Here is a 27,487-nt window from a genome sequence, read left to right as displayed (position 1 = left end):
ATTGCAATCGAACCCTAGGCAGGTTCACACAGAATCCAAGAATTCACAGGGGGACATTCATTTTTCCCCCTGCCCTTTAAACTCAAGCCCACTAAGTAATACAATAGGAGCTCAGTAGCAATGAGGGCTCCCCCTTCAGTTCTTGGTGCGGGCCCCTCGCCCCTGACTCACACTGAGTTAGAGGCTTGTTCTGCGAATAGTCCCATTGAAAAACCAGTGGACCCATCCGTGCCCAGCTGCCTGAGCTCGCTCCCCGTGTCCCCTGCAGGAAATGTATTGATGCACCGGGGCTCCTGTCACGTAACCTTAGCTCAAGCAGCACGGCCAGCATGGTCAGGGCGTTCTCTGTCCGCGAATGCGTTTTTATAACCCTCACTCGCTCCACTGAAACCGGCACTTAAGCCTAAAGCTGGGCGCGAGTCCGAGCAGATGCTCAGCTCCCCAGCTCCTGGTGCAGGCTCTGATCCCAGGCTCTGGTTGAACCCATTACAGATACAACAACCAGCAGTCGGGGGGTTGGAGCTGGGGTTTAGCTTCAGATCTATTCACCTCTACTAACAGCCCCTGTTCCTTACAGAGCTGCCCTGAAGTATTCCCAAGCGGGGCAGGACCTTCAGAGAACTAACACACAGAGCAAGGCAACTGCTTGAGAGCTTGGGGGGAGGAGAGGGGAGTCTCCCGAGCCTATTCCCGCCTCTGTCACCGACTCACTGGCACAGCCCTTCTCTGTGCCTCAGTTTCCCCTTCTGTAACAGGGGGGTGATACTTCACTTCCTCCCAGAGGGGTGGTGAATGACTTAACATTTATATAGCAACTGGTGGGCCTGATTTTTCCCCTTGCTTACACGGCAGATGTAACTCCACTTATCTCAGTGAGTTTTATTCTCCTCTCTCGTCCCCGGAGCAACTGGCTCCAGTTCTCCTCTCCTGGTGCTGTAAATATGGAGTGACAGCAATGAAGTCAATGGAGAGACACCAACATAAAACTGGTGTGAGATGAAGCAGGATCAGCCCTCTTAAAATGCTAAAATCCCATTGGTTGGTGGGTGATTTTTTGCAGCTTTCTAGGGGGCCTTTGCTTAAGGCAGGTTTCGCTGGAGGCCAACAGGAAGAACGAATCGTTTGTGTATTTCTAGAACTTCATTGACCGCAAAAAATAAATAACTCAAAACCAAAGAAAAAGGGACACTGCACCTTGGAAACGCGCCAGCACGAGCCCCCATCCACACCTGCGGCGGCATGAGTCATCCTAAGAGAGGAAACATCATGGAGCAGAACTCTTTGAAAGGCTGAGCATCGCTAACGTCTCCGGAGAGCAGATCCCTAGAACAGACTCCAGAAGAGGTACACTGAAGGTGCAGGAGAACTTCAACCAGTGGGGATGGGGATTTGGAAGTATAATGCAAATCTCCCCCCCCCCCTTTTTTTTTTTTACATATATACAGCAGTCCGACAATAAAACGATGACCACAGTGCAATGTCTTGGCTGCCTTGCAGCCAGAACTGGCTTAGTTGTGCATTCGCGGTGTGCCTCAGAATCACACCGCCTAGTAAATAAAATGGCGTCCTCCACTGTCTTCCACAGAGGAGCGAACTCACAGACGTTCCCCTAAAAGCCCAGTCCTAAAATCGCTTTGCAGTCTCTGGAGGGGAAGGCGTTTCTCAGAGGTGTCGGGGGCTGGGATGTCCGTTATGATACAGCTTCTGTTTGATGTGCACCATGTTCCCGGTAGCCTCCTCGTACTGCCTGTGCTGACGTTTCCTGAACTCCTTCAAGTTACAAAATTTCGGAATCCAAGACCAAGAATTGTCTGGCAGGTGAAAGAAAAGAGAAAGAGGCGGTTAGTGGCTGAACGGGCTGTAACCCATTGGTCAGGATGTGTCACCTCCCGGAGCCTGTGACGGCCTCAGCTGGAGAGCTTTGGCTCAGGTGACAGCAGCTGATACTATTAGTTTGGGAGGTCTTGGGGTCAGGCCCCAGCATGTTGGCCAAGATGGCACCGGTGCATGCGACATGCTGAGTAACTAGAGGGTGGCACATAAGAAAGCAGGGGAGAGTATTTAGGGGTGAGAGAAGCAGGCCCATGAGTTCTGGTCCCAGCTCAACATCTGACCCATTGTGTGGCCTGGCAGCAAGTCACGTCCTCTCTTCCCATGCCTCAGTTTCCCCATCTGAAAGCTGAGGCTAGTATTAGTGACGCGTAATTCCCGCTATGTAGTAACACAGGTGAGCACTGGCGATCTCCAGTGGAGCAGTCCCAGCCCACCTCTGCCCTGCTTTTCTGAGCCCCTCATGTCACCTGTGTAACCCCTCGGGAGTCTCCCCAAACGCTCCACCCTCTTTGGGTATAGATTTGTCCACAAGTGCTCTCAGATCCATAGACAGCAGGGCACTATATAAATGAGAAGTATTATTTTAAAGCAAGGAGCCTGCACTGCTCGGAGGACCCCATACCATGTTGGTCCTACACTCTGGAGCAAAGTCCCTGCAGCGACAATGAAAAATTCTGCAATCAGCACCGTGACCCCTGTATTCATTTTGATATTGACTTCCCTCTTTGGGGCAGTGTAGGAGGCAGTCCTGGAGTGTGGGATATGCCGATTAGCTGAAGAGTTCTGCTAAAAATCACTCATCAGTGAAATAGTCGAAATGTCAAGAGTGTTAAACTATCAGCAGTAGGGTTCAGAGTCAACAGCCATTGAGAGGAATGGGATAGTTTATACTTTTCAAAGCAGCAGTTTCAGGCAGTTTCGAAACTCAGGAAGACAACACCAAACAATTTACCCTTAGGGCAGGTTTTCTTCACAATTGGAAAGCTAGAACTTTTTTTTTTAAAATGAAATTTGAAAGCCAGGAGCAGAATTCTGTGTGCGCGCGTAGGGGTACACGTACCCCTGGGGATACACAGAGGTCTGCCAGGGGGTACATCAACTCTCCTAGATATTTGCCTAGTTTTACAACAAGCTACATAAAAAGCACTAGCAAAGTCAGTACAGACTAAAATTTCATACAATGACTTGCCATACACTGGACTGAAAGTACAATATTTATATTCCAATTGCTATATTTTATCATTCTATGGTAAAAATGAGACAGTCAACAATTTTTCAGTAACAATGGGGCTGTGCCACTTTCGTATTTCTAGGTCTGATTTTGTAAGCAAGTCGTTATTAAGGGCCGTGAAACTTGGGGGTATTCAGGACAAATCAGACTCCTGAAAGGGGGCCGGTCGTCCGGAAAGGTTGGGAGCCACGGTTCTAGGAAATAGGATTGGTCTTTAACCAAAAACAGCTCCAGCCCATCTCAGCTAACTCCTCTTTTCCCTAAGAAGGACAGTAGGCACCATCTCGGAAACCAGCTCAGAGGCTGCCAGACAGGAGGTCTTTTCCTTCTAAAAACACTCTCCAGCTAAAGGCAAAGGGAACCCGGAATGCTATTAAAACAGAAGCCGAAACAATAGTAAAGAATAAAATTGTCAGACACATAGAAAAACAAACTCTTGAGCAATAGTCAACATGGTTTCTGTAAAGGGAAATCGTGTCTTACTAATCTATTAGAATTCTTTGAAGGGGTCAACAAACATGTGGACAAGGGGGATCCGGTGGACATAGTGTACTTGGATTTCCAGAAAGCCTTTGACAAGGTCCCTCACCAAAGGCTCTTACGTAAATTAAGCTGTCATGGGATAAAAGGGAAGGTCCTTTCATGGATTGAGAACTGGTTAAAGGACAGGGAACAAAGGGTAGGAATTAATGGTAAATTCTCAGAATGGAGAGGGGTAACTAGTGGTGTTCCCCAAGGGTCAGTCCTCGGACCAATCCTATTCAATTTATTCATAAATGATCTGGAGAAAGGGGTAAACAGTGAGGTGGCCAAGTCTGCAGATGATACTAAACTTCTCAAGATAGTTAAGACCAAAGCAGATTGTGAAGAACTTCAAAAAGATCTCACAAAACTAAGTGATTGGGCAACAAAATGGCAAATGAAATTTAATGTGGATAAATGTAAAGTAATGCACATTGGAAAAAATAACCCCAACTACACATACAACATGATGGGGGCTAATTTAGCTACAACGAGTCAGGAAAAAGATCTTGGTGTCATCGTGGATAGTTCTCTGAAGATGTCCACGCAGTGTGCAGAGGCGGTCAAAAAAGCAAACAGGATGTTAGGAATCATTAAAAAGGGGATAGAAAATAAGACTGAGAATATATTATTGCCCTTATATAAATCCATGGTACGCCCACATCTCGAATACTGTGTACAGATGTGGTCTCCTCACCTCAAAAAAGATATTCTAGCACTAGAAAAGGTTCAGAAAAGGGCAACTAAAATGATTAGGGGTTTAGAGAGGGTCCCATACGAGGAAAGATTAAAGAGGCTAGGACTCTTCAGCTTGGAAAAGAGAAGACTAAGGGGGGACATGATAGAGGTATATAAAATCATGAGTGATGTTGAGAAAGTGGATAAGGAAAAGTTATTTACTTATTCCCATAATACAAGAACTAGGGGTCACCAAATGAAATTAATAGGCAGCAGGTTTAAAACAAATAAAAGGAAGTTCTTCTTCACGCAGCGCACAGTCAACTTGTGGAACTCCTTGCCTGAGGAGGTTGTGAAGGCTAGGACTATAACAATGTTTAAAAGGGAACTGGATAAATTCATGGTGGCTAAGTCCATAAATGGCTATTAGCCAGAATGGGTAAGAATGGTGTCCCTAGCCTCTGTTTGTCAGAGGATGGAGATGGATGGCAGGAGAGAGATCACTTGATCATTGCCTGTTAGATTCACTCCCTCTGGGGCACCTGGCATTGGCCACTGTCGGTAGACAGATACTGGGCTAGATGGACCTTTGGTCTGACCTGGTACGGCCTCTCTTATGTTCTTATGAACGTGATGCTTTACATTGCAAAGGCTTTAACTCGGTTTCCTTCGTATTCTGGATCTTTAATATAAGGCTTTTAAGTGGTGTGTTTGCCATGGTACTAAGCAGGCTGACCCTTGTTTAAAACGGTTGATGCTGGATGGCAATAGGGTCCTGTTTTCACCTTTCACTCTTAGGGGCCATAGATTGCATCTAAATTAATACAACAATTCTAATCTCAGCCTCCCCCCCTTTGGGCAGATCATTGAGTTGCTTGGCTTCCCCTCTGTAAAATGCGGCTCATGGTAATAATTACTCTTGGCTCGTGAGTAGACTAATCAGTTGGCAAAATGCTGTGAGGCCGGAAAGCAGGACACAACAGCAGCCGGATATGTTAAAACCTCAGTGCGGCCTTGCAGCAACAAACACAGTGTTAATTTCATTTCCAGCCCTGCTCAGCTACAGCCACTTTATTTCACTTTTATTTCACTTTTATTGGGCCGTTCTTCTGTTACACCCGGCGTGTCAGTGACAGAATCCCAGTCCAACAGTGGCTAATAATTCTCAGCAATGGAGCTGCTTAATTATTCCAAGTGGAGCCAGTCCCCATGCTTGGTTCCCAATAAAGGTGCCAGCTATGAAATGCAGCCTGCCTTTCTTCGGCTGTAACCTCCCAGGAGAGCAATGCAAGCATGGGAGCAAAGTGAACAGAGAGAAAACTGCCCCTCTCCACACTCCCAACAGAAAAAGGCAGCTCAGACTAAAAACACCGTCCAGCCAACGTGTGCAGCCTCACATGTTGGCGAGTCTCATGCTATTTGGTAATTTTCTTAAAGCCCCAGCGGCTGGAGTCAGGTGACAAGCTCAGCTCTCTTTCTTTTCGTTTGAAAGGGGAAGTTTTTCGCTTCCCTGGTTGCAGAAAAGAGCTTGAAAACGGGACCCCTAAAGGCTCAGAAACCCCAAGTGGTTGTCTTAGAAAATCTCACGACTGCGGGGGCCTGACTTGTGATTTTTCTGTCGGACGCTCAGGGTCAGAGATGCGGTTCCAAGGTAGGATAAACTGAGACAAACGCCTGCACTGCCTGGCCGAGGCGCCCAGCACAGGGTGTGACACCTCCGGGCACAGCCCTTCCAGATTCCCTATGAGAGCTCTGGAACAGCCAAAGGACAGGCTGCCCCCACAGGGCCCAGTTCAACACTGCCCCTTTGCACCCCTCCGCTAGCACAAAAGAGGTCAGGGCGGAGGTCAACTCCGTCCCTTGCAAATGCCTCTGGATCTGCAGGACCTCTGGGTGCAGGGGATTCCAGGAAGGCAGAGTGGATGGGGTCTGACGATTCGGAATCCTTACACAGCGCCCCCTGGGGCCATGCAAGCGGGGCTGCAGCTGTGCCAGGATCCCCGCCAGCCTCTGCAGCTGCCGACCAGCCTCCTGGGCAGCTCAGAGACTCCATCCCAGGTTTTGTTCTAAGCCCTTCTGGGGTTTGTGAGTCCCCTCTAGCTGCACCCCTGCAAAATCCCAGGGGAGACTCTCCACCCCGCGGGAAGCCAGGGACCGGCTGCACTGGGGCATGTCGCAGCTTTGCCAGACTCCACTAGGGCTCTGCAAGGCGCCAGTGACAGCAGCCCGGCCACAGTACAGGAGGCTCCAAGCCAAGTCGGACTGGGGGGGTGCGTTCTTGGAGCAGAGCCAGGAGGAGTTTGGGCAGGGGGCAATGCACTGAGCAGGGCTCCTGCCTCCTTCCCCAAGCCTGCACCGGGGGAGCGGTTATTCTGCTGCCAGGAGCTTGGAGGGCTCCTCTTCGCCGCGGGAGGGGGTTGGCACTTTCCAGAGTCGCTGACGTCACTCAGCTTGAGCTCAGCGGGACAGCCAGGCCAGGGTGCTCCCACAGCCGCCCCGCACACACCAGCAGGGGCGTTCACATGGACACCCCCCCACGCACAAACAGCTGTCTGCCTGTGTGCGCACACACGCCCGCTCCCAAACTCACACAGCCACCCGGAGTTCGCTCCCCGGCGCACCGACTCTTGCACGTGCGCTCACGTGGAAATGCCTAGACACACCCGCACCACACCAAACCACGGGCACACACGGATACAAGAACACACCTGTGCACAAATCCAAACCAACACACAGAGCCAAGCGCGGGAGTGTGCCCAAATGCCGATTCACCAGACACTCTGTGGGGGGCGCTCCCCTCCCCTCCCCCAATGTATTCAAGAGCTGCCCTCCCTACTACCACCATTACAGCTGCATTCTGCACATCCGGCCAAGTGACAAACTGCGGCTTCCCCCTCTGCAGCTGTTACCCAGGGATGCCCAAAGCGCTGGACGCATCCCAGCTCCACGTCACCGCCGGGCTGTTCGAAGGGAAGGTATTTATTTTTCCAGCTGGGTCCTATTTTGTCCTGAACATTTACATCTCTGGCCTGCAATTTACTGACCTAATGAATCACTGGCTACTTAACCCCCCCTAACGCTCACTGGGCATGTGTACACAGAAACGCAGGAATGAAAGAAAAGCCAGCTAGATCAAAGAGACAGATGGGCCCTTTCCCCCTTTAAGTTATTAACAATTGTCTATGAAGACCCTGTTTACAGTTATTGATACTTCAACCAGACACATAACTAAAGAAATCAGCTCTCAGAGACTGGGATGCTCCAGCCATCTCTCTCTCTCCTCCCATCCACATGCCAACCTCTCTCGGCCCCGCTTAGCTCATGAGATCTGACGAGATGATGGCTGCAGGTGGGATGGCTGGAGGGCCCCATCATTAGCTATATACCTTAGATCTTGCAGGACCCCTCTGAAAATGAGCCTTTGAACAGACAGCACAAGCGTCTCAAGAGACAGCCCAATTCAGAAATTGCTTGAGCAGGTTGCTGGGGATTGGGAAGCTCTAATGAGAAATTAATATCATTTTGATGGAAGTTTTTAGAAAGAGGCAGTCAGTTTCCCTAATTAGAATTTTTTATAGGTTTGCGCATAAAGCTTTCTTAAAAAAAAAATTGTAATTTAACAGACATCAACTGGCATTTAGAGAGTGTAATTTACACAGACACTGATTAGATGATAGAATTTCAAGTTGCCTTTTATTTTTATTCTGTTTTCTCCATTTCTTTTCCAGTCACAATACCAGGGAGAACCTGCGCTGGGAAACCGTGGGACTAGAGAAAGGGGGTCTTGAACCTTCCCTCTACGCATCTGGGGCTGGCCGCTGGCAGAGACAGGTTGCTAGACTTGATGGGCCACAGGTGTGATGCAGCGCGGTAACTGCTACGTTCCTATTACTCCTGCTCGTGGCTAAAAGTGGCGTCCAGCCCACCCAGTCCCTCCCGCCTGCTGCCATTGCCAAGTGGAGACTCCCCAGCACGCACAGCACAGATGACCACATCTGGAACAATGCTGATCAACTAGGGAAGCTTGAAGACCAGAGGCGGGGTGCGTGTGAGAGAATCTCATTGTGTCACCACCAGTGTACACCAGTACACCAGTGTACACCAGTACACATGGACATGGTGAGTACACATGGACATTTAATTTCCCCCTGCCGCCAACATCAACTTCCCACCGCAAGTTGCTGCCTTGCTGTAAATATATACACAGAAATCTTTACACACATTTAATCTTGCCATCAATTTCCCAGAATGCCACAAATTTACCCAGCCAAGGTGGGGGAGGTAATATCTTTTATTGCAGCAACTTCTGTTGGTGAGAAAGACAGAAAGAGCCCAGTGTAAGCTCGAAAGCTCCTCTCTCTCACCAACAGAAGTTGGTCCATAAAAGATATTAATTACCTCCCCCACCGTGAATCTCTGAGCTCCTGCGACCCACCTGGCTATAACAACACCGCATACAACACATTTACACGTGCAAACAATACGACTTTTCACATACGTTTTGTTCTCCAGCAAACACCCCTTGGCTCCATCATGCATTCACAAGTAAATATCACTTTCCAGCAAATCCCCCGCACGGTGCCATGGATTTTCATGTAAATATTTACAGGTAAAGTTCACTTTTTAAGCAGAGAGCTGGAATTCAGCCAAACAAGCCTGTGACAAATTAGTCAAACATACAAACCCTCTGAAAAGAATATTAAACCCCCCAAACCCTGAACAACTATTCAAACTTCCTTTGATGAGCCACAGGACTCCGGCAGGGGTGGGGAGCTCGCAAGGAGGCACTTACCGTACCGTCGGCTGGTCCTCCAGGCTCGCACAGCATAGTGGAGAACTCCATCCATCCACACCAGAAACCAGCTTATACAAAAGCCCAGCAAAAGTCCCAGCATCAGGTCAATCTCCTGCTTGGTTACATTGTCAGTCACAAAGTAATTCTCCGAGGAATCCACCACCGACTGGTCCCCGTCGTATGGAATAACGTAATGTACATGATGCCTGTTGCGGGGGGTGGGGAGGGAGACATAAAAGGGAGAAGCATCAGCAGATGATGGTAGAAAACATGCTCCATTCATCGGCCCCTATGCTGCAAGGGGGAAAGTCAAGCCCTTTTTGTTTGCTGTTCTACCAACGCTCGTGGGAACAGAAGTGTTTTCACAGAGTTTATCTGTAATGTCACCGGGGCAGTATTTTAGGGAAGGAGGTCCAGTACCGTGAGCACAGGGAATCAAGAACTCCCGATCCCGTTCTGAGACTGAGCGTTGGCCTCCCTGGCACGCTTCCTGGGCACAGCCTTCTCTCTCCAAGGGCCAGTGAGAAACCCTTTAATAACTTCCAGGTCCCATTATCAGGTGACCCCCCGATCAGCCTCATCAGGTGATCCATTGCTTAGCTACCAGCACAGCTGGGCAGACTGGTTCTTCTGGGTGGTAGGGGAGCCAATTCTTTCTCCAGGCAGGCTTCCATGTGAATCGAGGACCATGGAAGTTTAACGACTCTGCTATTAGCCCTGTGTCACCACCCCTTGCGCTTTCAGTCCGACAGGGAGGTAAAACGACACCAGAGAAAGCAGACAAGCCCCACACGGAAAATGGAGTGTGCAGGCTGACAGATACACCCAGCGTCCCCAGTGTCAAACAGAATAGAAAGAGTTCTCAAATTGTCACACCAGCCTAGAACTGGCCAGCCCGGAGCACACTGGCCCACGGCGAAGGCTCAGAGTCCAGCTAAGCCACTTCCTGCAGCACAGCACGGAAAAGCTTTTCATAGTCTCCCACCTTACCCAGGCAGTGAAATGTGAGACCTCTCAAGATAGCTCGTCCCAACAGCCCATCTGCACGGACCCTGCCCACAGGCTGGTTGGCTCCAGCTGGGGAGGTGTTTTCTGGGCTATGGAGTCCTGGGAGCTGGCCTGAGACCCAGCACACTCATCTCACTCCGTGCCAACCCATTCAGGTGGCAATAGAGCCGAGTCCCCACTCAGCTGAGCCGAAGGCTCCAGCCAGACCCTCCAGCCCCCCCACAGCCAAGGGGACTGGCACAGACTCCAGCCAACAAGAAGCCGGGCAGCAGAGCCAGCAGGGATGCTGCTGTATCAGAGCCGGTGAGTCAGGAAGCGCAGTGCCTCTCCCCGGAGCGAGGGCTGGGAGTTATCACAGGCTCCAGGCCCCCAGATCCACCCCACCCCCAGGCAGCAGAGCCTTCCAGAATTGTACTCTCCAAGCCACGGAGTGCTCTACCTGCCTTGACATGCATCCGACGAAGTGGGTGTTCACCCACGAAAGCTCATGCTGCAAAACGTCTGTTAGTCTATAAGGTGCCACAGGACTCTCTGCCGCTTTTACAGATCCAGACTAACACGGCTCCCCCTCTGATATCTGCCTGGAGACTCCACCTGCCAGCATCCCCTCCTGCCCTACCCCAGGAGGGGCTCCCCCACTCCTTGCTCTCTCCGCTGCTCCAGAGCAAGCACGGGATGCTTGGGTTTGGCTGGTGTGTGCGGTGGGATCCCCATATGCTACAGCCTGGCACCATGAGAGAAAGGTTAGAACATGAACTTGCTGAAAGACTAAGGAGCCCAGAGGCTCAGGAGAGTTACAGCCAGGTAACTGGGGCAGGGATAGCCAGGGATGAGTTACGGGAAGACAAGAGAGGTGGGGACAGGGGGCCTGGCGAGCTCTAGATTCCCCCAGTGTTGCTCAATTCCCCCCCGGTAAGGGGAGCAGCTCCGGCACGGAGCCAATCAGTGCTTGGTAACCACCACCAAGTGCCCATCAGCATCACAGCAGCCTGCAGCAGGTCCCTGCAGAACCTGGTCACTGCAGCCCAGCCAGGGCTCCCAGCGCAGGGCACAGCAGTGGCACAGACACCCCTCTCCTCCACCCACCCCCCACCAGCATCAGACCCACTTCCCTTCCTCTGGGCCCGTCACCCCAGCCCTGAGCCAATATTCCCGGGGGAAATCAGTCGCTGGAGGCCTCTGAATATGCATGAGGAGCAGGCTGCTGCATAATCACGCCTGAGAAACGTCCAAATATTTACACAAACAAACCGCGGCTCAGAGGAACCTTCTGAAAACAGCCGCTAGCTCCGCAATCGCTGAGCGGGGGCCAACCCGCCAGCGGCCCCCGGGGAACAGCGCCAGGGCACTGCAGAGCAGGGTTACCGGGGGCCAGTCTGTTCCCAGGTCCAACCCCAGGGAGCAGCTCCGAGCCCTTCTCACTCCCATCTGCCCCACCTCGGGGTGAGTGGCAGCGGCCTGTCCGGTTACCCCGCTGCCGCTGCTCCAAGCTGCCACCGCCTTTCTAGGACTCCCTGATGCTGAGAGGGGGCCAAGACACTGCCGGGGGAAGAGGCCGCCCCAGCTAGCAGGAGCTCTCAAGGTGACCGTGCCCTCCAAGCCACAGGCCCCGCTTACATGTCCGGCTCGCGAGCATCTGTTGCCTTTGCTTTTCATTCCGGCCCCGCCAACGCAGCACGAGAATCTCCCTCGCTGGGCACAAGGGCAACCCCCAAAGGCTGCCAACACTGGGGACCGAGGACGTGTGACCCAGGGGGTCGGGGGTCTCCCTCATCAAGGAGGCTCCTTTCTGGGCAAACGTAAGACTAGTGGCTGTTTGGCCCTGGGGTCTCTATACCAGTGGCAGGGGCTGGATTAGCTGGTGGAACACTGATGCTCCCAACGTACACAGCTCAGCTTTATCTCGCCCCCCCTCCACCGCCCCAAGAAAAACTCTGGGGGGTTCTGTGGCTATTTCCTTGCCGTTGTACCCCCAGCAGCCGGGAATAAGGTCATCTGCTCTATAGGGACTTGTGTCTTTAGACTTCAACGGAAGCAGGATTCCCCTATGTACACAGAGCCCCATTAAAATGCAGCTACCTCTGGGGTGGAGCCTGCCTACCTCTGCCCCCAAGACATCACAGACACAGCGTACTCAAGGAAAGAGCCACCAGATCTTCAATAGCCACCAAGAGCCTGGGCTTCGGATTTTGCTTCTGGTGGAAACAAGCTTTCAGCGCTTCAAGGGACACACACATGTGCACATACAGCTGGGGTGAGTATATGTGTACTTAGCTTAGAAATATATTTGCAGGTGAGAATGAGCTGATTCAGCCTCCCGTGAGCTGCTCCAAAGCAGGCATTTCCTTTGCCACCTGAGAGCCACCTGGCCTCGGTCAGAGCCTGCATTTTCCCACCGCACGGTCAGTCAGAGGGAAAGCGAGCAGCTGCCTCTTTCACATCCCCTCTGGTAGGGGCAAGGCAAGATGCCCAGTGCAAACTGCACTCACTGAGACTCACTCCAAACCTCAACAAGAATTCTCTTGCACGGTCATTGGAGGGAACTCTACCTGCAGGGGGCAGCACTGAGCACTTTCCGCTCTATTTGCATTTCTTCTTCCATTTCAGCCAAAAATGAGATTTCAGCTAGTTCTGAGAATCCAAACTCAGAGGAGCCACCACTGTATCAAAGGCGTCTAAACCATAGATTACAATGACACTATCAGTTATGTTTTTCTTGGGAGAGTCATCCGCAGGGATCATAAGTGCTTTACAAATTACATACATGCCCCACCCACCTGAAATCACTTCATGCACCACCGAAATGCAGCCAACTCTGGGGTGGAACACAGAAATTGCTTAACAGCACTCACCACCACCACACAACAATTATTATTTGTAATATAATAGCACCTCGGGGTCCTAATCAGAATCAGGAATCCTCTGTGCTAAGCATTGAACCAATGAAAAGTATGGGGAGGGGGCAGGATTTATGGAGGCAAAATTGCACGATGGAGTTGAAATTTAGCAGGGTTAATACCTGGCTTCTAAAGTGCCAGAAATCCTAGGTGGCAGGGACCTCAATCGTACGTCTCCTCTGAAAGAGGAGCCACCCAGCACCAGCGCACCCAGAAAGTCACGCCGCAGTGCCGATTCAGGCCACCTTGAATCCCCAGCGCTTGGCATTTGAATTGTGATCGCTAAAACCCGAGCAGGTTTTTCTAAACACCGGAGGTTTATCAGAGGAACAGTGTGCTGTGGAGATAACATTGATTACTGCCGCGCACCGGCCTGCGGGGCTCCACACCACACTTCCTTGCCAGGAACGGTTCTAGAGATACCATCACGTTCCCTTTGTCCGGCACAAAGGGCCGAGTCTCACGGCTAATTCACGGATTGGGGGGGTTATTACAAATTGGATCGAACCCCGGTGGGGGGTGGGGAACCTGCTGAGTTTCCATTCTAGCCTCAGTTGTCGGGGACTCTGGCGGCATCGTTCACGAGGCATTGATACGTGAGCACAGAGAGCTATTCATAGAACAAAGGTCCAGGGGCCCTGCTGAACGAAACAGGAGTTTTATAACAGAACGGGGACGAGACGGCTCAAGAGGGGGTGGGGGATGGAGAACGGATCCAAATCCGGCCCAGTGACCGCAGGCTGGTACCCGTGTGATGGATGTGAAATAAGTGTGGAGAGTCACATACAGGGGCGGAGGGCGTCGCGGCTTTGGGGCTGACCAGGCTCCCAGCACAAACAGGAACAGGACCCAGGGCAGGTTTGCTAGTGGGGGCTAACCGGGAGGAAGGAATGCCCCCACCATGCCCTGTGCGCCAGGGGCTTCTGTGGTGGGGGGAGGGCGTGCAGTCAGAGCTTGCTGGGGAGACGCCCTACACTGGGGGCGCTTTACGATGGCTTCACTGGTGTACACTGGCCACAGGGTGACCCTGCATCCCCTTAGCCGTCGAGCACTGTGGGGAGAGGTGCCCTGGCCAGAGGAGGAAGCAGCCCCATAGCCGGCTCCCGTGTTAGCAGGCTGTGCAGGGGGAGGTGCCCTGTAGGGCAGGCAGAGACACCTTGCCTGGGCCTCAGGGGCGGTGTGGGGGAGCCAGCACCGACTGCCCTCAGAAACCAGCACTAAAGGCCCAGCAATGGAGACGCAGCTACGGCGGCACCCGGCATATCCCACCTACTGGTGCTTCAAATCTACAGCCAGCGGTCATCCCTCCAACATCCCTGGGGACAGATTAACACTCCCTCTGTGTGACCAATTCAGTCACAGAGACCCTCTTGGGACTGGCACCTGATGTGCTAAGATTACCTCTGAGCCCGTTTTCCCTGCCAGCTTGGGACTCCAGAACCCTGCCTTGTTGAGCCAGACACGCCAGCCTGCTGCAACACAGACCCAGGGTCTGGATCACGCCCCCAAAGCTGCAGACTAAACTCAGAGAGAGATGCACAGCTGTTTGCTCCACCACGTATTAATCACTCATTATGGATAATTAATAAACAAAAGTGATTTTATTAAAGTATAAAAAGTAGGATTTAAGTGGTTCCAAGTAATAACAGACAGAACAAAGTAAGTTACCAAGCAAAATAAAATGCAACACAGACGTCTAAGCCTAATACATTAAGAATCTGTTTACAAGTAAAATCTCATCCTCAGAGATATTCCAATAAGCTTCTTTCACAGACTAGACTCCATCCTAGTCTGGACCCAATCCTTTCCCCTGGTACAGCCCTGGTTGGTTCCAGCTCAAGAGGTGACTCAGGGATTTCTCATGACTGGCCGCCCATTGTTCTGTTCCACCCCCTTTTATAGCTTTGGCACAAGGCGGGAATCCTTTGTCTCTCTCTGGGTTCCCACCCCTCCTAAATGGAAAAGCACCAGGTTTAAGATGGATTCCATTATCATGTGACATGGTCACATGTCCTGTGAGACCCCTAGTCTCCATTCTTCCAAGGCTGGCTGGCACGTACTCAGGAAGTTCTGCGAGTAAACAGAGCCATTCACAACCAATTGATACATTCACACAAATAGCATGAACACACTCAGTAGATTATAAGGTTTGTAATGATACCTTACAAGAGACCTTTTGCATGAAGCATGTTCCAGTTACGTTATATTCACACTCATTAGCATATTTCCATAAAACATATGGAGTGCAACGTCACACTCTGGGCCCTTTCCGGCACCAGGGGAATGAACTAGTATTTGGAGCCAATCAGCACGGCCCCCTGGGGTACGGGGCAGCATCCTCTACCGCCTAGAGAAGGGGCTTGGGAGCCAGGACTCCTGTGTTCGGCCACAAACTTGCAGCATGGCCTAATTTTTCCAAGAGCAGCTTCCGAACTCATCCAGTTCTTAGAAGCTGCAGGTGCCCAACCCCAAGGTTTCACAGACTGGACTCACCTGGGACTTAAGAGGGGGTGGATACGGCCAAGCCCACGCCAGGCTCCCTGTGAGTGACCTGTGCCTTGGGGCAGCTCGGCACCGCTGGGCGAGGGTCGGCCGGGAAAGGTGGCTCGCTCAGCAGAGGCTGTGCTTTTGGAGCAGGGCGTCCTGGGGACTCTCCTGGCCCTCGCAAAGGCAAAGCTTTCGAGCCGCGAGGCAGGTGCCTTGCCCTCCCCACATCCCGTACAGTGGCAGTGGCACACAGGCATCACCGACACGGCCGCAGCAAAAGAGCCAGGGACTGGTGTCCGTTAGCTGCTAGCCCAGTGGCTAGTACAGCCGCGCAGCCACTAAAAAGGAAACTCTCCATGCAGTGGGTGCAGGGCAGGAGCTTTAAGGACATGGGCAAACACGAGAACGGTGCTTGGTGAGTGACTCAGAGGTGGGGCCAAACTAAGAGCGGGGTGTAAACGGCAGAGCTGGAGGGTGTAAGGTATGGGCTGAGGGGTGGGATCGTAACAGGAGAAGAACCAACAGCAGGGGGTAAGCAGGCTGAAGACGTAAGGGAGTCAGCCCCCCCCCATCCTCCTGCTGCAAGATGCCTCCCTTGGCAAGGGCACGTCCTGGGCACCTCCTGACACTAGCTTCTGCGCATGTGCGAGAGAGCACACGCATCTGGCATGTGATTCCCACAGCTCAGGGAACATCCCCGGGCACAGAGCACCCCATTCATAGAGCCTGGGAGCCCCACTCCCCTCGCACTCTTTACATCTGGGGTGAGGAAAGGCGAGCAGAGGCCATTGAGTGGCTCACTCGCCCAGGGGGCTGGGAGAATGGCCCCACCTACACATTAGAAAGGCTGGCTCACACATGGCCCTCGTGACCTCTCTCTGGGTCAGACAGGCCTCCATGTCTCCTCCTGCTTTCCCCTGGCTACGGGGCAGTGTCTCTTCAATAAGGTGCTGTCTAGGAGATGGGTCATTTGTTCTGGAGGAGCCGATATCCAAACTTTCTGAGCCACAAACTAAACATCCCTTTTTTGCCAGGCTTTAAGAGACCCCACCCTGGCAAACAGGTCTTTAAAAAGACACCATCAGGTCCCGTCCAGATCTCTTAAAAGGTGAACTGACAAAGCTTTGGAAAATAAATCAAGATCCAGTTCCTGGTCATTACAAATCCATTGGCAGTTTTGACAACAGATCCAGGCCAAATTCCAGTTTAGCTAATTACATCCAGCCTCCATCCATTGGCCCTGCACTCTCTCCTGGATGCAGGATTCTTATCCATTACCTTTCCAAAACAACTCTTGTGTAGATTGCTGAGATCTGTTAAAGAGCTGCCACGTCCCACCCCCAAAAGGTGGCGCATTCCAGTGGCAGGTGAAAGACCCCTCCAGGTAGAGCTGTAGAATGCTTCAAGGATGGACCGTCCTATAGACACGAAAGGTCAGATTATTGCCAGCTGTGGTGATTCTGAAATGGTTTAAAAAGGGAGATTTCCCAACATTCTTGGCTCCCATTTAGGCACCTAAATTGGCAAAAATAAAAAATCCAACCCTAAAAACCAGCCCCACACCTTTGTGGCTGAGACTGTCTCAATCCTCCAGCAGCCTCACTGATTTTCGAAGCATGCTGGGATTCCCCTGTGAAGGATGGTGTCGGATAAACATGGACACAGTGAGGCTTGAGTGAAGCCCTGAACCAGGAGAGCTTCACCGAAGCGGCTGGTGCTTTCTCTTCAAAGCTGCTCGAGAAGCCGGCCTGCAGACAAGCTCAAAGGTTCCTTCCGGTGACCTTGTCTACTTGGGCCTCCCTCTCAATCCCGTACCCGCTGGTGCAGCTGGCTGCATGCAGCTAGGGGAGAACTTCAGCAAAACCATATTGATCTGTTCATTTAAACGCCATGAAACTGTCAGTGTCTTTTCATTCTGCTCCCCAGCAGGGACGTCAGCGCAGTCTGATGCCTCGGCCCAGCTCCGCTCCCTCATCCTTTTGGAGGCCTGCGTGGCAATCACGGCACGCCCCCTGGCTCCATGCTGCAGTGGCTGCGAAAGTGCGGTGACAACCCGTCCCCGCGCCCAAACCTGGGCTGTCCGACTCCGGCGCTGCAGCAGGACAGAAGGAAGCTGCGGGGACTTTGGTTGACAGCTTTCGATCCTGTGGCATGAAAACACGCCCGCAACAGCAATAAAACACCCCTGCAGCATCACGGCACGGGAGGGCTCACCCTGCAGATCTGCATCATTAGCCTTCAGGGCTGGCCAAACTGCTGAGAAACGACTGCCCACCCGGGCTCTGCCGAGGTCAGCTGGGGGACTGGGCAGGAGTCCCCACTACCAGTCTCCACTCTGCCTTACTGTGCAACCTTGGGCCAATCACTCACGTTCCCCCCACACCCCAGGGGCGGCTCTACACATTTCACCGCCCCAAGCACGGCGGCATGCTGCGGGGGGCGCTCTGCCGGCTCTCACTCGGCTCTACCTCCACACACAGGGGCTATGGAGACACAACTAGTTAACTAGTGCAGGAGAGTGAGCACTTCCTCCAGAATGGGCTTCCCTGGGCCAGGGATACAGAGCCCTTCCCTTCCCCACTCCCGGGGTCCCCTTTCCATCTTCCCATGCCTAAAGTCAGACTTGGAGCTTCCATCCAGAGATAGCAGCTGGGGTCCCAGCTCCACCCTCCCCAGGTTCTCTGTCCCAGGAGATCTGACTGCTTCTTCTTGTACTGGCATTATCAGAGCAATGTGCCTATTCCAGCTGCCACGTCTCCATTCGCCGCAGGCCTAGGTACACACAGACTGAGCGACGGCTGAGGCTGGGCCGAGCCCTTCCTGGCTCCGCTGCGCTTCCCAGGGTTTGTTTCCAAGCCTTTACTGCTTGGGCTACAGGACTCACTCCTTTAGCAGGGCAGAGTGGGGGAAAAGCATCTTACATGGATCAGCCACTAGAAGGGGACAAAGATCCCCACGGAGTATGACCCTGCCAGGGGTGCAGAACAAAGCACAGCCAAATCCCCGACCCTTCTGCACCCACCTGCTGTGCCCCAGCAGAGTCCATGCCCAGCAGCCAGCGAGAGATGCTGCTGCTGCTGCGCTGTGCACACCCGACAACCAGCCCAGCTCAGTACTTACAGCCAGTGGCCTCCTTTCTGAAGGCGCTAAAGGCTCCTTTCCCAGTGTCTGCTTTGGGGATTGCTACAGCCAGCCTCAGTCACTGCTGCCCCAGTCAGACAGGCAAAGGCCCTAGGGCCAGGCCCAGGTTAACCCATGCCCACTGGGCGTGGCACTCTGTCCCTTCTAGCAGTGGCAGGGCCAGAGACGGACCAACCCTTGGTTCATTGAGCCGGCTCTTTTCACTTAGGCCACAGAGGGTCTTGCCTTTAGATCCCAAGGTCCCCGGTTCGATCCCACTGCTTCCAACACACCCAGGGGTGGGGGGGGTCACACGACCCGTGGTGGAGCTATTCTTGCTTCAATCCAGGGGACGCTACACCAGCACAAATGACAGGATAACGCCTGGGAAACGCTCTAGGCTAGGGGTTCGCACAACTACCCCGAGACTGGCCACTTCTGGGGCAACTGGCCAGCGAAGACCAGGCCCAACTGCACCCAGGGCCACACGGCCTGCAGTGACATGCACAGCGAACCCTGCACTAGGCCAAGGGCCCCGACAATGCTCTCAGCGGGTGCCCCGGCGCATTGTCCGAATAGGGCTCAGCGTGCGCCAGGCCCCGTCACTGCTGCACCGCCCACCTCTGCCGACTCCCAGCACCACAGCGGGTGCCCAGGTCACGACCGTCTCTCTGCTAATATTGTCACGATGGCTCCCTCCACTCGGCCATGGCTGTGCCACAGACCCAGCACAGACACCGCGGTGCACAGCCGGGGCTGCAACGCCTCAGCCTGGGAGAGGATACACAACTGACCAATGGCTACACAGCCAGCCAGCGACAGAACACAGGAACGCTGGCTCCCGCTGGCTTGCCCTGCCCATTAGGCCACACTTCCCTTCCAGAGCCAGGAGCCCCTGCCTCCTAGTTCCTTCCACCACTCCCCTCCCACGCTGACTATAAAGCAACAGATTTGCACTCAATGAACCTGGCTCAAATTCCCTGACATGCCCGGCCCGGCCTGATATTCCCTGGATTATTCGTACAGCACCATAAACAACATGATGCCGAAGAGACCATGCAAGAAAGACAGGGTCCTTGAGCTCACTCCGATGCGGATGCTCTGCAGGCCAGCAGCTGAGGCCGAGGAGCAGAGACCTCGGCCGTGGTGGGGGCAGCATAGCAAGGATTCACTGATGCGGGGTTTTTGGGGGGGCGGAGGAGGTGGCTCTGCACACGGGAAGCGAGTGGCTGCCCTCGCCGTACGGGGCAGCATGCGAGGCGGCGCAGCGCCGTGGGTGGGCGATGGAAGCAGAGGGCTGCAAACGCCATGCACAGAGCTCTCAGGGCAGTTCTGTGGGCACAGGAGTTAACAGATCCAGCCCAAAGGGGGCAGGGGGAAGAGAGGGTGAGACGCAACATCAAGAGTGAGGGGTCGAGGGAGGACAGGATGAGCAGAGATGGGGAAGGGCCTTGAAAGGGAGGATGAAAAGGGCCTAGATATGTGCACATTCAGGGAGCAGAGAAGAGGTGCAGTCCCACCTTGAAGGAGTTGGGGGGTTGAGGATGGAGGCGGAGCTTACAGAGGACTTATCAAACCCCACAGATTCCAACCAAGAGCCAACGCACCGGGCGACGCGCCCTCCACAGAGCCGGGCAGCCAAGGCAGAACATGGTTCCCAGTTCTGTACCTTTGCATGATTGACATTAACGAGCCTTGCGCTGCCGGGGGGGCCCACTGCAATGGCTCAGGGGGCTTCTTGCCACCACTACACCAGAGACAGACACCAACCCGGACGCCTGGATTCCGGGTCAGTGCTCACAGCTTACTGCTGCGGGGGGCTTGAGAACAGGGTACAGAGAGACTAAGGACCGCAAACGCCACCACATGCAATTTCCTGCCTCGGGAGGCTTGAAGAAAAGAGAACAGACAGACCGTGGGGCATTTTAACTGTTTGCTCGCCTCGCTCTCGCCCCCCCCTACACCCCCCCTCAGCTCACAACTGGTGAGGTCGGAGCAGAGAATACAGATGGGCAAAAGGCTGACAGTTCCCACCCATGCCCGCAAGTGTCTTTTTGTGCCTTGTCACGCACCCAGGGGCCGGGTGCTCTCACATATTAATGGTGCAGCCTGTAAGCCCTCGGCTTTGCCCCAGAATAGGAATGGCGCTGACCACGCTGCTTTCCACACACACACTGCATCACCCAGGGCCCCCAGTCCTGACCTGGCAGCAGAGGGGAGCTCGGTCTCCATGGCCCATTCAGTCCTTGGCCTCTTTCTAAGGACCTCCCCCCAGTCCCTGTAGCGTTGGGCACTGCTGAGGGCGCCGGCAGAGTTTCTGCCGGGATGGCGGGTTTCGAAGTGAGGCGGCACCGACCTGGCCACAAAGAGGCCATCGGAGGGCAACCGTTTCCAGTCACTCCCAACCCGAGCTAAGTAACCTAGAGGCAGAAGGCTCCATATCCACTCACCGGCCTCCCAGTCATCCGGTCTCCCCAGCTTCCTGCTTACGCTTGGGAAGGTGGCTCCCAGAGCTGGTGATGAGGAACCAGGGCTGGCCAGCACTAGCCATGCGTGGTTTAGACAGGGGCTGCTGGAACCACTTGATTTCACAATATCATCTTTGCACGCAGGCAGGACCCCGCTGTACTGAGACGTGTTTCTCAGGATGATAAACTTTGGGGATAGGCCCATAATTGTGTAATCATCTGCCCCATCTTCTCCTGGGATTGGAGGCGCCGGGGGAGGGAACCACCCATGGATGCACATCAGCTCAACAATTATTCATCTTTGTCAATCGACCTCCTCATGGAGGAGGGGACGCTCCTGATTCTCTCCCATCTGACACGAGATCAATAACGATCCTTGGTACTTGTGGGAAAGGTGCCCCCTCCTGTTTCTGGGGTGTGCCCAGGGGGCCAGGCAACGCCACCCCCAGACTGGGAGCTGAGAGCCGAAGACGTTTGCACATGCAGGGCCAGTCCTGTGGAGAAGGCGCTCTCGCCCGCTCCCTATCACAGTGAAAATAATACAACCGGACTCCCCGAAGGGAACAGAGGAAAAACAATCCTGGATTCATTAGCTGGTGAGACTGTAACTCTATAGACTGAGCTGGGGAGATGGTGAGGAAAAAAAAAAAACCTCAGAATTGATCTCAGCACTTTTCCCCTTTAGCATGTGCCTCTAATTTACTCAGATTTCATCCTTGTCCCTTGTCCTTCTCATTGCTTAGCCAGTCACTCACTTTCCTTAGAGTACGTCCTTAGCCACAGGATTTTTCTTTTAGAAGGATTCCTTTGGGTTCATCCTAGAGCATTTACGCAGAATCCTTTAATTAATCATTAGTATCACTCACATCACACGGCTCAGGCCAGATCCCCAGCTGGTGCAGATCAACCCAGCTCCATTGACTTCAACGGCTCTTCGCCGATTGACACCAGTTGCGGATCAGACCACAAGCGTTCAAAGCACTTCATCTGCTGATGAATCTGACAAGGCAGGTTCACCTTGGTTTCCCCCTCTGTAAAATGGGGCCAAAGCACAATTTGTCAAAGCCACATGGTGAATCAACAGCAGAGCTTGGTGGCGAAGGATTCCAGTCCATTACTCTGTTCCCTAGTTCACATTGGCTCCCACAGCTCAGGGATGCCCTTTTGAAGTCTCTCCTACATATAGATAATCAGAGTGTACATGCAAAGGACTCCATCAATTACACACAGCCAGAACCCAGTAACAAACAGGACTGGTGTGCACCTAGTGCGATTTGTGTTGACAATGGCTATTACTTCTTCACAGGACAGGAAACTGGTGACATTCCCCAGAATTCTGCTCCCCTTTCTCCTGGGGCCGGGACTGGGCTAGGAAGCTGGGAAGATGCCTTTGGTTCTTTCTAAGAAATTAACCAGTGTCTGTGTTTGGGAAGAGTGATACTGGATGCATGTGTGTCTGTTTACACAGTGTTGCTGGGGCCATGCAGAATTCCAGGGGAGAGGAGCACCCATCAGATTTGGGCAGCAGGGACACTCCGGAAATAAGAAGATGTTACATTGTTCTTTCATCCCAGAGGATCCCAAAGCACGTCACAAGCAATATTTCATTTCACCCACCAGCTGCGGTGAGCAGGGAAATGTTCTAGCCATAGCTACTGGGCACACTTCTCCTCTTAGGACAACTGCCAAGGGAATGTGAAGGTCACCCTGAACGACCATCTGCCCCAGCGCAGAAAGCTGCATGGCACGCCACGTATGGGCTGCGTCAACCACCCAGGATCACACCTGAGCTTCCATGGAATCGAGGTGTTTTGAACCCAATTACTGGGCCATTGAGCCATCCGCTTTTCAGATAGCCCTCAAACTGGCAGCCCCAGGCCCATGCACTGCCTCACCAAAACCCCTTGAGGCCCCACACATCAGGCAAGGAGTGGCCAGGGGCATCATGCACAAAACTATTTTCAGACGGGGAGTGGAGTGCATTCAGCCCTGCTCTGGGCCCCTCCGGTGTATCTTTCTGTCTTGGAGACAGAGGATGGCCCCACGAGGGCTAGAACTGAAGAGAGACCATGAGAGGGGAACAACACTGGTCCCCTTGGTAGAATAATGCCATGAAAGGAGAGGGTGGAAGGCCAGAGGAATTTCCCTGGGTTAAACCCCCTCCCCCATCCCATTCAAGGGCTAAAGTCTTCCCCGAGGACAATGAAGGTGTGTGATGCCCCGAGAATGGCTTGCAGCTGGATTACAGCAGCAGCCCAAAGCGGGGAGTGAAGGACACCTTAAAATCAGTACGTAGGCTGCCTTGATGTGGCCTTTGGCTGGCGTCAGATCATACCCTTTTGATCCCATGGGCAGAAAACCATTACCCCACGCCAGACCGTAACACAGCGCAAAAGGGGAGCAGACAGAAGTTTGGAAAAAAATCATTGAAAATGGTCCCACTGCAGATATCCATCTCTAGACATACCAATCTCCATGTCTACAGAGCAGCCTTTCCCTAGCTCCAGAAAGCCTGGCTATGCAGTGGCTATGTACAATTTAAGAAATGTTTCTTTCTTTGGTGGGGTGGGGGGGTCTTAACCTCATTGTTACACAATCATAAATAGTGGATGTATTTGTTCAGTTATAATCTTACATCGAAAAAAGGCTACTTAAAGAAAAGTCCACCATATGTTCTTGATTTGTTAACAGAGACACAGCAGCTGCAACCAACAACTTGACTATGCCCCGGAAAGCACCCAAATAATCTTCGGAAACAGAAAAGCCACAAAGAATTCAAAGCAAGTCAAAGATTAAAACACACCAGCAGCAGCGATCCCAAAGTGACCCTGTCCTCGAGAGCATCATTCCCTCCTCAGCAGAGAGTCTCGCAAGCAGTTCGAGGTAATTTGTTTGAAACCACAGCAGAACAAACAGCACTCCCCAATTGCACAAACACACACCTAAGTACCCTGGTCTCTGGTGACAATGGAACAATCATGGCTAGTGCTGAAGCAAAAGTTACTCGCTTTTCATGGGCTGACACACACACAAGAAAAGGGGGATGCTAGGCTCAGAGCAAACTCTTGCTCCAAAAAATTCATTCTGATCATGCAGAAGGTTGCTGTGAATATACACACAAGGCACATCCACAATGCAAATGCTTAGGGTGACCAGATGTCCCGATTTTGTAGGGACAGTCCCAATTTTGGGGTCTTTTTCTTATAAAGGCTCCTATTACTCCACACTCCCATCCCAATTTTTCACACTTGCTGTCTGGTCACCCTAAAAATGCTAAACCCTCGGAGTCAGAGATCCATTGCATGCTGCTTGCTGGATGCTCTGTGCGATGGGATTGCACCCTCTGAGTTTCTTAAACCTGGCCTGTGCCTTTCCAATGAGACGAGTAGGGGGGAAGGGTAAGAAATATCATGCGGGTGACTTACCTTCCACAGTTGCAGTGGCAAACTCGATCTTCTCCTCTTAAATGCGGCAAGATGTAATTGTGAAACCGGTCCAACAGCGCATTCATGTCCATCAAGCAAGCTATTGCCTGTAAGAGCCCACAACCAAGGCATCTGGTCAACTCTAGATGATGGAATAAAACATTGACTCTAGTTTGGTTGCTAAAGACTGGAGCAGTCATCAAAAAATTAAATGCTGCTTTTTAAAAAAAATTTAAATGGGACAGACACACGCAAACAAACAAACACACACACACACACACAATAAACTATACACACCCTAACGTGATGGGAGGAAGGAAATAAAGTGATAAGCAAAATCTCTTACCATAACAATAGAGGCCCCCAGGATCATGAAAATCATGGTGTTTGCATTCATGGACATCAACTGGAAATTGACAAATGTTTTGTCTATTCCCCCCACCCCCCCTAAAAAAAAACCCAGATAAAAAAGCAGCTGCCGGGTTATTCCCAGAGGTCAGGTTTGGTCACATATGCCCCCTTCTCTCTCCAAGCTGCAATCCTGGGGCGTGGGGGGGGGGGCCTGACCCCCCCAACACCCCCCCTCCTGTCCCCCTTGCGCCGGGAATGCCTCGCTCTCCCTCTCGCTGTCTTTTTTCTAGGACAAATGTGACAGGTAAAAAAAAAATTCCCTTCTCCCCCCTCCCCCCGTCAGTGGAGGGAGGTGCGCTCCGCTCCCCCAGCCCTGCACATCCCCCCCCAAACACAGCCCCGCATGCAGCAACTGGAGACGGATCCAACCTCCACAAAATAAACAGGGGAGGGGGGGGGGAGCCACAGAAGTGGCCGAATCAGTCAATATTTGGAAGGCTGGGGGTTAAAAAAAATACAAACTACCCCCCCCCGCATTTCCTCCCCCACCCCTCTCCAAAAAAAAATCACCAACCAATTGGTGCAAAGCTCTGCCCGTGGCCGCAGAGAGAGGCGGAATCAGAGCGAGGGACAAGCCTGTGCCGGGGGGAGCGTCATGCTGGAGCTTTTCTCCCCCCGGTCAATCGCTGTAAGGACCAGATTCCACCCCCCGGCCAGAGGCACCCCCTTCCCCATCCGCTGCCGCTGCCCGCCCGAGCCCCCTTCTCCGGCAAAAGCGAACGTGAGCGGGGGGGGAGTCTCCGCTAGCTGCGCTGCCCCCGCCCGCCCGCTTCCCTTTCGGGCGGCTGCAGCTGGGATTGGTATGCGCGCCGTGCAGCCGGGAGGCTGGATACCTGCAGCTCGCTACGTGCACAAACCCTGCACGGCAGCAGGAATATCCCCCCCCCCCGGGGAGAAAGGATCCGGGCGGGCTCCCCCGGGCCTGCTGCCTCCGCGCCCCCGCGCTTCTGAGCGTTGGGGGGGGGGGGCTTCTCTCTGCGCCCCCCCGATTCGCGCGCACACACACAGGCGCCATCCCTGCCCATCAAAGGCATTTACCTACTTGAGGAGGAGGCAGTGATCCAGCGCCAGGCTCATGGCTCGGGGAGGGAGGGCGCCTTGCACAGCTGCCTGCTCTTTATCCCCCCTCCCCTTACACACACACACAATAATCCCCTACACACACACAATACCCCCTACAGGCGGACACACAATCATCTCCCCCATACACACACACACAGTCCCCCCTACACACACACACACTCATCTCCCCCATACACACACACACACTCATCTCACCCCATACACACACATACACAACCCCCCTACACACACACACACAATCATTCATCTCTCCCCTACACACACACACCGCACGATTTTGGATCACGGCGCAAGGAAGGGGGTTTGGCCCCGATTTTTAATCGCGTTCGCTCCCCCCCTGCGCGTCTCCCTCGGTCCCTAGCGCTGGCCAGGGAGGGACCCGGTCACTGGAGCGAAGGACACCCCCGACCCCCAGCAGGCTGATTTGGGGGGGGGAGCCCCGTCCCCAGCACACACAGGGGGAATGAGGGTGGCAGAGGCATTTGCTGTCTCAGGGGCTGTCCCGCACCGCGCACAGGTGGCACAGGGCTGGAGGCATGGCCGCGGGGGGAGGCTCAGCGGAGGCAGGGCTGGGGGCGACTCTCTGCTAGGGGATCCCAGTGACACTGGCACCGTGCCCATACCACTGAGCTTAGCAGCCCATGGCCTATGTTACAAAGGATGTGGGAGGGGGCGGGACGCGAACACCTGACCCGCTCCACCTGAGCTCCCCCTGGGCCTTGCAGCTAGTCTCCAATAGGCCTCGGTGTGGCGTTTCCCTGTCTTACTATCGCCCTCTGCTGGTCGCTTTCCATCGCAGAGCGCGACAGCTTCATTCTTTTTTTGGAGGGGGTTTGTCTGTCAGCCCCTCCACAAGGGATGGTAGCAGGCCTGATCATTGCTCTCCACTGGGCCCCAGCATCCTTTTCTCCAGAGTTACTTTACTCATCGTTATGGGTCTCCAGCTGCAGGGTGAAGAAGGGGTCCCTATTAACGTATAGGGGAACAAGGGGGAGGATCTTAGCAATGTAGGGCTGGAAGGGACCTCGAAAAGTCAAGTCCAGCCCCCTGTGCTGAGGCAGGGCCACCTAGACCATCCTTGACAGGTGTTTGTCTAACCTGGGTCTTAAAACCCTCCAAAACTGAGGATTCCACCCCCTCCTTTGGAAACCTCTTCCGGAGCTTAACTACCCCTAGAGTCAGAAAGTTTGTCCTAATGGCTAGTCTAAATATCCATTGCTGCACATTAAGCCCATTCATTTTTGTGGTGCATTAGAGTACATTATTAGCAGTAAGGGATTCTAAAAATATAGAGACAGATTCTGATCTCTCTTACCCTGGGATAAATCTGGAGTCAGTCACACCACTATAGAACAGGTGTGAGTGAGAAGGAAGTTAGAGCCACAGGCTTCCATTCTTCTCCTGGAGAAAAACACATTGCTGTTGCATCATTTCAACCATTTTTTTTTAAAAAGCTGGTTTCTAAATAAGTAATAATAAAACCCAAACTCATCCCTGGTGCAACTCCATTGACCTCACTGGATCAGCCT

At 53.1% G+C, this 27,487-nt stretch overlaps 1 protein-coding gene across 7 annotated transcripts; it reads right to left on the bottom strand.

The window, feature by feature from the left end:
• Positions 1-418: 418 nt before the first annotated feature.
• Positions 419-26,511, bottom strand: TMEM240 (transmembrane protein 240). Of its 7 annotated transcripts, none has more exons than XM_039508538.1 (5): positions 25,918-25,983; positions 24,811-25,101; positions 24,465-24,571; positions 9,057-9,265; positions 419-1,811 (listed from the first exon to the last, which is right to left on the bottom strand). In XM_039508538.1, the coding sequence occupies exons 2-5, from the start codon at positions 24,865-24,867 to the stop codon at positions 1,663-1,665; spliced, it is 522 nt and encodes a 173-aa protein (XP_039364472.1). In that variant the 5' UTR covers positions 24,868-25,101; positions 25,918-25,983; the 3' UTR covers positions 419-1,662. The 7 variants fall into 7 exon arrangements, with proteins under 7 accessions (XP_039364472.1, XP_039364474.1, XP_039364475.1 ...); XM_039508540.1 differs by lacking the exon at positions 25,918-25,983 and adding an exon at positions 25,390-25,519 and having other exon boundaries at positions 24,811-24,870; XM_039508541.1 differs by lacking the exons at positions 24,811-25,101; positions 25,918-25,983 and adding an exon at positions 26,467-26,511.
• Between the last annotated feature and the right edge of the window lie 976 nt (positions 26,512-27,487).

This window comes from Mauremys reevesii, linkage group 21 (assembly GCF_016161935.1).
Source record: "Mauremys reevesii isolate NIE-2019 linkage group 21, ASM1616193v1, whole genome shotgun sequence".
Lineage (NCBI taxonomy): Eukaryota > Metazoa > Chordata > Testudines > Geoemydidae > Mauremys > Mauremys reevesii.
The sequence above is the reverse complement of the archived record's forward strand: the minus strand, read 5'-3'. Positions and strand labels throughout refer to the sequence as shown.

Bases quoted from the DNA above. Each gene is read 5' to 3' on its own strand.
- TMEM240 (XM_039508538.1), bottom strand. From the start codon at position 24,867: ATGTCCATGAATGCAAACACCATGATTTTCATGATCCTGGGGGCCTCT. The intron at 24,572-24,810 runs GTAAGAGATTTT...GGGCTCTTACAG, and splicing joins TGGGGGCCTCTATTGTTATG to GCAATAGCTTGCTTGATGGA. The intron at 1,812-9,056 runs GTAAGTGCCTCC...TTCACCTGCCAG, and splicing joins GAGGACCAGCCGACGGTACG to ACAATTCTTGGTCTTGGATT.